Source organism: Saccostrea echinata, unplaced genomic scaffold (assembly GCF_033153115.1).
Source record: "Saccostrea echinata isolate AGI-Se365-2 ecotype Australia unplaced genomic scaffold, CSIRO_AGI_Sech_v1 ptg000022l, whole genome shotgun sequence".
Lineage (NCBI taxonomy): Eukaryota > Metazoa > Mollusca > Bivalvia > Ostreida > Ostreidae > Saccostrea > Saccostrea echinata.
Genome location: NW_026889771.1, coordinates 13,935,332 through 13,948,976, shown reverse-complemented (window position 1 = coordinate 13,948,976; position 13,645 = coordinate 13,935,332). Strand labels below are relative to the sequence as shown.

General features: G+C 33.3%; 2 protein-coding genes across 2 annotated transcripts in view; one reads left to right on the top strand and one right to left on the bottom strand.

The window, feature by feature from the left end:
* Positions 1–13,645, bottom strand: part of LOC133190462 (spindle assembly abnormal protein 6 homolog) — a 281,161-nt gene that overhangs the window by 17,240 nt on the left and 250,276 nt on the right. The window lies entirely within an intron of this gene.
* LOC133190460 (DNA-directed RNA polymerase III subunit RPC5-like) lies at positions 100–11,762 on the top strand. The gene is made up of 18 exons (XM_061326112.1): positions 100–160; positions 3,534–3,584; positions 4,041–4,118; positions 4,403–4,521; positions 4,820–4,902; positions 5,161–5,274; positions 5,979–6,142; positions 6,771–6,895; positions 7,476–7,567; positions 7,751–7,871; positions 8,077–8,158; positions 8,422–8,481; positions 8,572–8,675; positions 9,111–9,220; positions 9,528–10,018; positions 10,488–10,553; positions 10,875–11,000; positions 11,630–11,762. Exons 1-18 carry the CDS (start codon positions 116–118, stop codon positions 11,687–11,689), a joined length of 2,091 nt encoding a protein of 696 aa, XP_061182096.1. The 5' UTR covers positions 100–115; the 3' UTR covers positions 11,690–11,762.

Sequence of the window (13,645 nt, the reverse complement as noted above, 5' to 3'; positions counted from 1 at the left end):
TTAATTTTTTTAATGAAGATCAAAGTATATGAAATCTTGGCACTCTTAAATTAAAATTATTTCTATTGATTCTTACTATATCGAAACAATTTAGGTCGACTTATCTGAAAGATACATGCCGTTCAACATGGCGGAGGAAGACGACCCGGTTGTGCATGAGGTATCTTTTAGCTTTTTATTCTTTAGTTTCCGTGGGTTTCTGGGTTTTATCTTATTTGGCATTACTGTAAAATGCATCTTTTATGAGCTTTCGAACGAAAGATTTTGAATTTAAAGTTTTGAATGAAATTAGTTATTGCACCACATGCCATCACCATGTTTGCAGTTCTGAAAAAAATCAAAACAAAACCCATCGACGTATAGTCCAAAAATTACGGTAGCTTTATTTAGCTACTGGAAGTACCGGTAGCTTGTTTTAGCTATTTTAATGCAAGTTTTCACAAGTTTGCTTTTATCAAAATAGACAAAAATTGCAAGTATGTGCACAGGGGCATCTTATCCGCTCTGTTCTCTACTACACATATAAAAATACACAAGGGAAGAATCGAAATTAGGACACGATTTGTAAACAAAGTCAAAAAACAACTTACTTGAGAAAAGTTTCACAAATCCCTATATGCACTAGCGCAAATGATGTCCAAGCACTTATCCAGGCTAAAATATTCCAAATATATCCAATGTAAATAGCTTTTATCCAGATAAAACTCCTGCTTTCTGCACAGTTTGAAACTCTTCGCCCAAGAAAAGAAAGCTCGACAACTTCAGTTTTTTTTCTTTTTTCATAAATTCTATAATACATTTATTCGAATTTTAAAATCAAATTTGGTGCAATAAAGGACAAGGTATGGTAACGGTCGAATCTGGCCCCTTATTTGATGTAAAAATCAGAACACAGTTAAAATTATCATAATTTGTAGTTAAGAACTTAAAATGGTGCTTTATTTAAAACCAGCACTAATTTTGATTCAAAGCTCGCACAGAGGCCACAAGAGGGTGCAGAAATAGGAAATTTTCCTGAATTTCCTCAATTCTGGTGGAATTTCGGTAAATTTGAGATACTTTTCACTTGGAAACATAGAGCACAAGCTTGCCTATCTGAAATTTTTATACATAAGATGCATCTGACACTAGTGTATGAGATATATAAATTTGGTAGATAGGCAAGCTTGTGCTTCATGTTTTCTGAAAGAAAATGTGCTGTAAAATCGATGAAAATTTGCATAAAAATGAGAAAATTCGGAAATTGACATATTTTCTGACCTCCTGTGACCTCTGTGAATCCCATAACTTAGAACCAATACTCATTTTGTGGCAGGGTTGACAACAGGTTTTTTATTGATAAACTGTTGCATCATTCTAAAAGACACCCCAAACCAGGGGCCAAAAAGGGGTCTTAGCCTATCTTGTCCTTTGATAATTAAATGACTCTAAAATTATATTACCTTCATCCTTACCATAAGACAAATATTTTTTCAGACATTTCACTGTCGAATTAGAATTTACCACTCTCGATACAAAAGAGTCCCGAAAGTTTCCGAAAAACGATAGTCGTCTGTGGACAAGTTATCTTTTCTTGGGTGAAGAGTTTTAAACTGTGCAGAAAGCTGGTGTTTTATCTTGATAAAAGCTATTTATGTTAGATATATTTGGAATATTTTAGCCTGGATAAGTACTAGGACATCATTTGCGCTAGTGCATATAAGGATTTGTGTAACTTTTCTCAAGTAAGTTGGTTTTTGACTTTGTTTACAAATCGTGTCCTACTTTCGATTCTTCCCTTGTGTATTTTGGTATCCAGTCAACTCGTACCCATTCCGACTCGTAACCAAACCGAGTTGTACCCAAAGAGTCAACTCGTACCCAAAATTGAAGTCATAAAATAAATAATAAAAATATTTCACTTTTTGATATATTTTCATAAAGATATCTGATTTATTATTCCAATTTAGTTACACTACTTATATTTTGTAAAATAATGACAATTAAATTAAATTTGTTTGAAAAATTCAACTTGGCATATATAGATATACATGTATGTAGATCGGGCCTAGATAGATTCTTTATTTCCAAATCAGGGCCCTTGCAGGCATCACAAACAACAAGCATGATTTATGCAATTTCCAACTGCACAGACGAATTATGTGTATACTAAATAATCTGTAGTACATGTCTTTGTGTAGTATATACACTGTATATGTAAGTAACAGTTTTGGGTACGAGTTGACTCCTTGGGTACGACTCGGTTTGGGTACGAGTCGGTTTGGGTACGAGTTGACTGTAAATCTGTATTTTTATATATGTAGTAGAGAACAGAGTGGATAAGATGCCCCTGTGGTATGTGACTACAAATATTTGTACCATGGACTCTTAAAAAAGCAAAATGAAAGGGTTTGATAATGCAGTTCAAATGGTAATGAAACTATGTGTTTAATTTACAACACAGTACTGCTGAAGTGTATGGTTAGTTTCACTAACCTTGGATAACATGTATGATTAACAATCCTCTAAAGCTCAACCAATGGGTGTGGATATCAAATTTGATACAGAAGAAATTAGAATTTTATGATAAAATTGAAAAGAAAATAAAGTTCAAGTTCCTAATTTTAATTGTAATTTTATTTTTGTGACACATACAATATTTTGGTTAACAGAAAAAAGTGCATCAAATATGCATAATATGTATTGTTGCAAAATACCCCTGAAAAAAAGCTCTGTGTTAAAATGACTGTTGAAAAATATACACAAGCTATGAAAAATTTCAAAATACCTAATCCAATTCAAAACAAAACTTGAAGTCCAAATTATAAATATCATGTTGGCATACATGTATTAACTTGAGTGTGGCTTGGTTAAAGAGGCTGAAGAATGTAATGAAATGGTCAGAGAAGCTCAAGTTAATGACTCAGGTTCAAACAGCCCTCAGATATTGTCTTGGTAGAGAAATCATGTTCCTTTGTTAAATGCAAGATGGTGGAATCATTTTGAATGTATAAATAAAACAACAGACACAATTATTTTTAAATTTTTAATATTAAAAATACCCATTAAATTAAGAACCAAGGAAATATAGGTAACAAAGGCAAAACCAAAATGTATTGGACCCTCTAAAATTCCTTTTGATTCCCAAAAATTTATTTCAAAGGCTCATAATGACCTTTGGTTTTTCAAAGTTTGTGTAAATACCGACACAACTTATAAATATTTTTTTGGTGTTCTTAAAAAGGGGGGTGGTCACTTGTGTGTAAGGGATTATGATACATACTTTTTATTCAGTTAATAAACTTTAAATTGATAATTCATTCATAATTTCTACTTGATCATCAATAATGTACCAGTAGTGCACAGATAAAACTTGTGTGTGTAGCCTTTTTTTTATTGTCAGATTGATGTTTTTATTTCCAAAAATTTCATTCAGATAGGAAAATCGCACTTGAACTATTAATTGATAATTCATTCATAATTTCTACTTGATCATAATTAATATAGTGTACAATTTCTAAAACTTCTATGTATAACCTGTGTTTTATTTTCAGATTGATGTCTTCATTTCCAAAAGTCTTGCAGATAAACTGTATTTACTTCAGGTATGACAACTGACAAATGCAATATAATAGAAATCTTTGTTGTAAGCATTAAAATATAGATTTTATGACAGATATTCTAAGAAATTTGTACATCTGAGTTTATATTTGTAGAAAACATCTCTAGTCTTTTTTAAAAACAAATCATCAGAGATGAGCATGTTATACATTTCTAAATTCAGACCAATGGTTTAATGTAATATGTTAAAATTACTCTTCATTTTCCAGAAACGTCTCTAATTTTTTTTTAGAATAAATCTTCAGAATTGAGCATGTTACACATAATTTATAAATTCAGACTAGGTAATGGTTTAATGTATGTTAAAACCACACTTCTTATTTTCCAGAAAGAAACATCTCATATTTTTAAAATAAATCTTCAGAGATCAGCATGTTTTATACATTAATAAATTCAGATGAATGGTTTAATGTACGTTAAAATCACACTTTTTTTTCTAGTACCCTGTTCGTCCTGGAAGGATGACTTATGATGATGTAGATATTCTCTCTGCAAGAGTTAAGCCGGTTCAGAAGAAAGTGAGTGAGAAGTAAAATAACTATAGTTAAACTTCATTATCTTGAACACCAGTACCTCAAATGCTATGGATACATGTATGTTTAAGTGATTTGAAAGTCCCAACCACTTATTCTTAAAGTATTTTACCCTCAATATCTCGAATCTTTCTTTATCTCAAAGTTTTTTCTTAGTCCCATCTAGTTCAAAATAATGAGGTCTGACTGTATTTCTGTTATTTCTTGTACAATAATGACAGTTGAGGTAAGTAACTCGATGTTTTAATTTTTTTTATAAATTAATTTAGGTTGAGGTTGAAGCAACCATCAACACTAGAAGTCCTCATTATGCCAGGAGCAAGGGAGAACAGATTGCGTTGAATGTTGATGGTGCCTTTGGAACTTCTTCAGATTCTTTGTACTCTAGGTAGGGAGGAAATATACCACATTTTACTTGAAATTCAGATAACTGTGGATAATAAAATAAAATGTTTTATAAATTTGTAGAAATAATTGTCTACATCAAACAAAAGCAAAAATTTGATTTTTTTATGAGGTCATTATTGTAATTTCCTGCAGACTAGAGTAAATTGAAAGTATATAAATAATATGAATAGTGACAAAATTTTTTTAGTAGTACATCACAGGTTTATTTTCTTTATTTTTTTTTTTTGGTAGATAACAAGTATTTACATGTATTTAATGCATTGTGATTCTTGTTTCAGTGACAAAATGGATAAACAGGTGCTAACCTCAGTTTCCACAGGGGAAAAATCTGGAAGATATGCTGCAGGGATTTTCAAAGATGGTAACTTGACAGTATAAGTTGTAAAATTTAACTTATTATATTTGTTGTATTGTTCCATAAGAGAAGTAAGATTTAATACCCAATCTTTACAATTTTGCGAAGTCCAGAATGCAAATGTCACCCTTAAATTCATACAGAACTGTAATTTCTGTGTATAGAAAAAAAATCCCAGTTTTATTTAATATTTACAAAATTTTTGTGGTAAGTTTAAAGTTAGATAATTTAACAATTTGCATGATTTATGTTGTTTATTTACAGGAGAGCTACATTTGACTCCATTGAGTGCTATTATTCAGATGAGACCCAGTTTTAGTTACCTGGACAGAGCAGATCTAAAAATAAAAACTGAAGTGGGTCCTGCAGGAGATGGGGGTCAGTCTAATTACAGAACATTGATTAAAATTAATTGAAACTAAATTTTAAGGTTTGTATATGAAGGAAAAAATTAAGTGCATGTTTTAAGTGACATCTGCAGCTACAGATCTACCTTTTATCTGAGCCAAGGCTGAAGTGACCTCTTCTTATCAAAGGAGTCTGTCATCTGTAAACTTTTTACCTTTTCCACTTCTTCTCCAGAACTACTGAGCCAATTCCAACAAAACTTGTCACAAAGCATTCTTGGATGAAGGGCATTCAAGTTTGTTCAAATGAAGAGCTTGTTCTCTTTCAAGGATAGGTTAGAGCCACAATAGAGGAACAAAGTTTTATTAATGTAGAAAAAAAATCTTTGTCTCAATAACAGCAGGGCCATGATTTAATAGTCATACATGTATTAATGTGCATTTATATTCTCATATAGCATAAATTCAAGATTGTTTCGATCATGTCCCAAGGAGTTAAGGCAGGGCTACAATAGAAGATGAAAGTTTTACATTGAATTATATACACTGTAGTGAAAATTCTTTAAAAGTGTGCTGGTTAAGAACAATAGGGCCATGGTTGGTAATATTAAATGCAAGCATCCTCATGCCATGTAGATTCAAGTTTGTTCAGATCATGGCCCTAGGGTGTAGGTTGGGACCATTGTTCTGAAGACCGGTAGCCAGGGTTAATCAGGTCAGTTTTTTTTTTGGTAGGTGAGTCATCACAGGATGAAGAGGAGGAGGTAAAGCCAGTCACTGTCAAGTTTGCCCAGCAGGAATCAGAGGAGGCCAAGGCTCGCAGAATGGCCTCGTTTAATTACCTCCAGAAAAAACAACAGGAGGAGGCATGGCAGCCCCTTAACTATCACAGTATTAGTGTCAGTGTTATTGCTATAGAATTATAATTTTTGTTATTAATGTAATTACAAGTAGCATACAACTGTATACAGGGAAATTTTCACCCCCTTTTTATTTTCTCCCTCATCCCAAGTGGGCAAATTTAAAATAGGTTGAATTTAAAGGAGACATCATTATCTCTTAAACATAACTAAATATGGGCGAATTTTGAACTGGACAAAATTTTTTTGCAAGTGTGGAGGGGCGAAAATAACCCTGTATACAGTACATGTATATGTATAGGAGAAATATTGTTTAACCTTGAAATCTGAAATATGGCAATGCAGTTCTAAAACTTTGAGATATCTAAAGTGTTTTAGATAGTAATGTTTTAACTGGAATCAATTATATTAAGAAAGGCAACTCACTTAGACTCAACATACATATAATTATCAAAGTTCAACAGTACCATAAGTTTATAATGGCAAACAATCCTGTTCTTTTTTTGATCCATGAAATTTCATTCATGCTATATTAATGGAAGTTTCATACCCAAATACAATGACTTTATGGATAATTGAAACATTGGTAGCTTAATCCTGTTGTTTCATTCATTCTCCAGATGAATCTATTCATTTGAAACTTAATATTTTTGTCTAAATTTTTCAGAGTGGTAGAGCTGAATCTGAGAGGCTTCAGTTGTATGCTGGGAAGGGTGATGAGTTGTCAGAGTTCCAGTTACAACCTGGGGAATACCTACAGGCCCTCATGCCTGAGACAGACCAAGCAAAAGAGTAAGCATCCTTTAATTCAGCTCATGTGGGTAACCAAAGCATTTTGTATAATCCACTCCACATTGTACTGTGTTAGTATCACAGACCTGAAGTACTGCTAAACTCCACTTATATTGAAATAATTTGTATTTATTTAGATAGAAGGAATGGTATCTCATTTCTTTGCTTCTAAGTATTGATTCTTTGAAACTGCTGCTGCTTTTGTTGGATTTTCTCTTTTATTGAAAGCAAAATTACAGTCTGTTGAACTAATAATTAGATGCAATGCATGAAAATATTATATATCTGTAGATTGATCTTATAAGTCCATAAACACAATTTTCTGATAGAAATTATGCCTGTATACTGTAAACCAACTTTTATTCGCGACGACTTTATTTCGCGATTTACCGGGGGTAAACTAGTTCACGACGATTAATTTTCACAATCAAGCCTTTTTTGGATCTCTTGTTAATAGAAAGAGAGACTTAAAGGACCGGTTCGCGGTGAGAAATATTCGCGATGATGAGGCTCTGGCGAACCTTGCGAAAATTTCTCACACGCAAATAAAAGTTGGTTTACAGTATATGATAATTAACAGAGAGATGCCTGCAATGCCCAGTAATGTATTGTCCCTGATACAACTGAGAACCATGCCACTACAAGACCAAGTCAAAACATTATTAACAAATGGTGAGTTGTAATGTATACCTATACATTCATGCAAAATTGTGGGAAGTTCTGATTTTCAATACATCAGATTGATGTTTGTCATTTTGAAAAAGGTTGCTGTTTCACATTGTAGAACATCTGTGGAATGTCTAAGTGGTGTATTTTCTTATATTTCTTCAAACTTATGTAACTTCTTTTCTTCAGCCAAAGTAATCCGTTTTAGCCAGTTGTTAGCACTGCTTCCTCAAGGTGTGGATGCAACAGCTGTTCTCAGATCTCTGCAACAGGTGGCAGTATTGGTTCAAGGCTGCTGGGTTGTCAAAAGGTTGGTCTGCTAAGCATCAAATATCAATGAATTAAGATTTAATACTAAGACTATATCAAATTAGGGGGGATGGGAGGGGATGTTCTCTCTCTTTGTGCAACATTTTGGTAACAGTTTTTAAATGTTACATGTATATGAAAATTTACATACTGAATTTCAATCTTAAATTCATAATTACATGTACATATTATACTTTTATGACCAGTGAGATTTTGTATCCAAAAGAGGCTACAAGTCCCCACAGTGGTGTATCAGCAGAGCATCTTTGTAGAGGTAGAGACTATGTGGTGAGTGTTAAGTGTAGAGATAGTAATTATGGTAAATTACTGAAATTACAGAAATTACCGAATCTGTATTTATCTTTGTAGAGTTATAATTTTAGTGCCTTTGATGGAGTCATTGGTGTGCAAATTCATCCAAAAATGCATTGCATAAAAATTACATTAAATAATTATATTATTACATAATAGTATAGAATGCACATACTTGATCATTTTTAAATTTGAGAGATACAGTTTTGATTAATATTTCTACATTTTTTTGTCTTCAGATGTGGAGATTCACCCAGTCTAGACATGTCACAAGGAAGGATATTGCGTCCATTGTTAAGGTACGGTGCTGCATGTCAAAATTCTTTCTAATCTTATTCATGTTCTTTGCACTTGATTTCAAGAATGTAAATGAAATGGTTATATTGTAGCTACCAGCTGAGGATGTCAAAGACATCCTTGAACAAATCTCACATATTCGAGTTAACTGTGGTTGGGAATTCCTGTTTACGTATGACTTAGATTTTACATGCAGGTAAGGTGGAATGTAACATTTAGAACAAAAAAATTAATGCACAGCTCTGTTTGAATGAGGGTATTATGTGAGTTTACTCACAGTTCCTCTAGTTTCAATTTACTGTGGAATCACTAATTTTCATGGGGGTTTAATTTTTGTTGTTTTTGTGGTAGGGAGAGATCCACAAATTCATGTCCCCCATAAAATGTAAAGTTTCATTCATATAACAACTGAACAACTGAACACTTCATCCACGAAATTAAATCCCACAAACCAAGATTTTTTCCTCAAACCAGAAACATTTGACCCCACAAAAATAAAATGTTTTACAGTATCAATCAATGAACTTTTATAGAAATTTATTATAATCTTCATCAGTATTTTAACACCAGTAAATATGTATATTGTATGTACCACTTTTCCCCAAAAGAGATATAATTTTCTGAAATACAGGTATCCAGATATTGTTCAAAGACAGAAAATGTTATGGGAAGCTAAATATCAGGGTCTGGCCAAACTTCTGAAAATCCCCAAGGAACATGATAAGAAGTTCAAAGACAAAGGTATAGTTGATATTGAAAAGTTTCAAGCATATGAAAATGCAACAAAGTTCTATTTGTTAATGGGTTATTTTATACATGTACTTTGTGAATTAAAATGAAAATACTCAAGGTAGTTTTGTTCATAAGAATGTATTAATATAACTAGAGGGTTTTTTTGCAAAATAATCTTGTAAAGATTTGGATAAACCTTTGGCAATTTGCATAACTTATTGAAACTAACGAAAAGCAATGCTGCAAAATTTTAGTTTCTTAATATGAATATGAAACATTGTTTATAAAATGATTTGAACTAAAATGTATTTTAAAGAACCACCCATTTCACCGGGGGAAAAGCCAACAAGACGTCGCAGAAATTCCTCAAGGTCCTCGACAGGCACACGCAGAAAACGTACACTAAGTGGCCGGTCTTTGTCCGATTACAGTGATGCAGAAATGGATGCCATCAAACAAGATCTAGAAAACCATGACGATTTACTTTCCAGAAAAGAAGAGCCAATGGAAGTGTCTTCTACTAAACTTACAAACTTTAATGGTACCATAGAGGTCACTCCAAATTCTGACTGTGATACTACCAAGGGAGAAAACTCTTTTGATTCTCCTGAATTTAAACTTGAAATCCTCAATTTTGTGAAGGAGAAACTGTATACAAGATTTGTGGTTAGTGCAAGTGAACTTCAAAGATTATTTCAGATGCATCTCGCTCAGAGTCCCCCAGGGCAAATTCTGGCAACAGGTGTGTCAGATAAAATCCTGGAGGAGTCCGCCTTAAAGGTTGGAGGGGTGCTACTACAAAATCAGGTCAGTCTTAGAAAAATAAGAAAAGTATTCTTGTAAATATTTAAATAATAAAGTGTGTTTTTATTGTCATCCTAAGGGGATATGATGGTTGCAAGCATTGATTGTAGAAAAATTGAATGAAGTGCAAAGCAGCCATTGTGTGTTTAATTGTATTCATCTGCAAAGTTAAAGAATATGCTGATCTTTGTGACACAATGTTATTGTAGTAGATATACAAATATTTTATAGATGTAAATACAGTAGTAAAAAGAGTATGTCATTGTATATTATAGAACTATCACAAGGTACATTAGTAAGATTTCTTTTTAATATGGAAGAAATCGATTGAAAAGTGAAGTAAACATCACTATATGATACAGAAATTTGATTCTACATTGAGGAAATATATAACGTACCATTTACAGGTAATACTCTGTGCATAATATTTGTTTGTATTAATGATAGTATATTTAAGTGTCTGTTTTTGCAGTGGCCACCAAATTCTCAACAAGAACCCATATATGCCTTACCAAAAATTGGAGATAAACTGGACCCTGTACGTATCTACCTTTAGTATTACAGTAAAACTTGTGTAATCCAGACATCATAAAAATTAGCCGGAATAGACAACATTCAGGATTAGACGAAATTCTCAACAATTGAATTTAGTTACAGGAACTTTAAGTTTACATCGTATTAGGCAAGATTTCGGAATACACAACATCCTGATTAGACAAGTTTCACTGTACATGAAATATTCCACAAGTTTATTATCTAAGTAGTATGGCATTTAATATATTTCAAATTAAGTGAATTAGTGTTTAATTGATAGTGGATGTGTCTTTGTATGCTGTCTGTGTTTTTTCTTTTTTAATAGGCTCGTACTGTGTTGTTGAATGCCTTTACATCTAGTCATAAGATTAACAGGAAACAGTTTATGAAGTCAGTAGAGGAGCAATGTGGGTTTACTCTCTCTGAGCAGGACACAAAGCTATTACTCAAGGTGAGTTACCAGGCAACAGCTGTAAACATTTTGTTACTCAAGGTGAGTTACCAAGCAACAGCTGTAAACCCAGTCTCCCTTGCAGAGTTGTTTGTTCCTCTCTCAGACACCTCTGCAATGAGCTCGAGTCAAGATTTTTGACATAAGGTAAAAAAACATGATATTCAAAGGATTATTTCAAATTCAACTAATAGTTCTAGATCTACATGTACTTATATAATATATAAAGTAAATATATACCTTAAAAGACAAACATTAGTGCAGAAATATGATTATAATGAAAACAAACACACTATTTCTTGACAATGTGCGTAACGCTATGATATATGTGAGCCTATGACAGTGGTAAATGTATGAGCTGATGGTAGAGAGTGCTGTAAACATTCTGTTACTTAAGATGAGTAACCTGGCAACAGCTGTTAACATTCTTAGAATTTTTAAGGTCATTTTATTGCTTTGTTCTGGGCCATGTTGTTTCTAAATAGTTGTTTTCAGTATTATCAGGTACATGTTTCAGAGAGAGAGAGAGAGAGAGAGGTGATCATTAAATACAGCAAGTGCCCTAGTTCCAGTTGGCTCCTTTTAAATATATAAATGATACATGTAGTTATACATGTGTTTCTTTACAGGACTATTGTGTCCAGAAAGCCAATAGCTGGATGCTGAAGGGAACCATTCCTGCCACATGACCCCGGCTGTTTTATAGTTGTACTTAATCCGCTTTTGTTAAACTGTTGTTATAATAAATTATGAGATGATAAACTTTTGTCATGTTTCATTTCAAATGAATGTGAGGAATACAGGGACATGCACTTGGAATTTCTTGATGAAGTTTTTAGAAAAAAGGTTTTTTGACATCTGGGATATACTTACTTGAGATAAAGAACAACTGTAATTTTTCAAAAATAATATTCAAGCATTCCAATTTGGAGACTCAATTTATTGAAATCATTCCCTCTCCAAAAAAGGATAGTGCATAAGTTTTTTAAAACCAATTTTAAAGCTATCTTCTAAAAAAAAACAATATTTAACACTTGTACATGTATTTATATCTAATATACAAGCATATTTATGTATTTAATACTTAGACATGATCATTTTTTGATGCCATCCATCTCCAATTGGACAAGGGGGAGAGGGTTAAATGTTTTGAATAGGAGTAGGGAAGTCATTTGAAAGAACATCAAAACTATATCTGAGCAGTTTTTTGGATCTTGTAGACCCCATGTAATGCATTCAAATAATCACAGAGCACAATCGAAACTGAAGCAAAAGACAGAAATAGAATTCATATGCATATGTAGTGTGCATTCTAGTTTATGAGAATCCTCATGCATCATTTGTCATGTTGAATGTAAAGATGCCAACAAATTTTGACAACGTAACTCAGTCAAACTACAATCTTTTAGTGTTTTTTCAGCTTATTGTATACATGCTTGTGGTTCCACCCTTAAGTCTATCCTCCTTCAGCAGCTGTTTCGGCTCTGTCCACTACACCCCCCCCCCCCCCCCAAGGTATGCCAACTGGAGTGAACAGGTCCCAGCCCAGCTCTGCACCACTACTGTTCTATTTTAGCTGTCTTACCACGTATCTGCCCTTTTTTACCACAACCACATAGATGCTGACTCCGCCTCCCTACACAGACCTCCTATCAGTCTCCTCTCTGCTCCAGTTATGCCAATTGCGCTCAATGCCCTCCACAAAGACTGTCCAACAAACCCTCTTCATCCCACTTATACTGTGAAAAACCAGACCTTCCATCCATTCTGTTGACAAACCTTCACAAGATCTTGGTACTTAAGGTTTTGTGGTTATATACATCCTCTATTCTCTCTTCCCATGGTACTGTCAATTCCATAAGAATTGCCTGTTTTGTTGCCACTGACCAAATAAATATGTCAGACCTCCTGTTTGTAACTGCTATTTCAATTGGAAATTCTAATTTATTTCTCAGGTCTGCCAGCATCTGCCAATCTGTTGCTGTCCTGTGCATACCACTTCCTTCAACACAAGCTTTATGTCCCTTTTCCCCTTCTTTCACAAAGTTGACAGAGGAGATGGGTGAACAAAGCATGCAGAATGCCTATAGCTTCAGATATATAAAGATCATATTCAATTTGTGAATTTAGTATTTACAGTAAAGTTCTCATTATTGAAATTTATGAAATAATGACAAACAAAACTTTTCTGGTGAAATTTTTTCTATTACATGTAATAAAAAAAAATATGTGGTATTCTTTGGGTTCAAACCCTAGCAATGAAAATCCAGAGTATCATTTACTTTTGAGACTAACACACTAACCACTATATATGCTACACAACTCCTGATGAACAGTGGCATTTAAATCCTTAGATGGGGGGGTTCACCCCGAGGGGGAGGAGGGGGTTATGCCCTCAAGCACCTGTGACTGAGAGAAGGTTACTCCTCCATACCCCCTTCGCTGAAACTTTGTGATGGCCCTGATATTTCAGAATGTTTTGCAATTTTCCTTTTGCACCATTTGTATGGTCTGAGAGATATAAACAAACAGGTTTTTAAATTCATAGTAGAATTCACCTAGTAAATGATTATTAAAGCTCTTTTTGACACTGGTGGATATAAATATTGTCCATTGAATTAAGCCCAAAGTTTTAAAGTACCAAC

What these genes read in the sequence shown, in the direction of transcription:
- LOC133190460 (XM_061326112.1), top strand. Translation starts at nt 116, where the DNA reads ATGCCGTTCAACATGGCGGAGGAAGACGACCCGGTTGTGCATGAG. An exon ending in ACGACCCGGTTGTGCATGAG is followed by an intron (nt 161 to 3,533) that starts GTATCTTTTAGC and finishes TTTTATTTTCAG; the next exon opens with ATTGATGTCTTCATTTCCAA. An exon ending in TGCAGGGATTTTCAAAGATG is followed by an intron (nt 4,903 to 5,160) that starts GTAACTTGACAG and finishes GTTTATTTACAG; the next exon opens with GAGAGCTACATTTGACTCCA.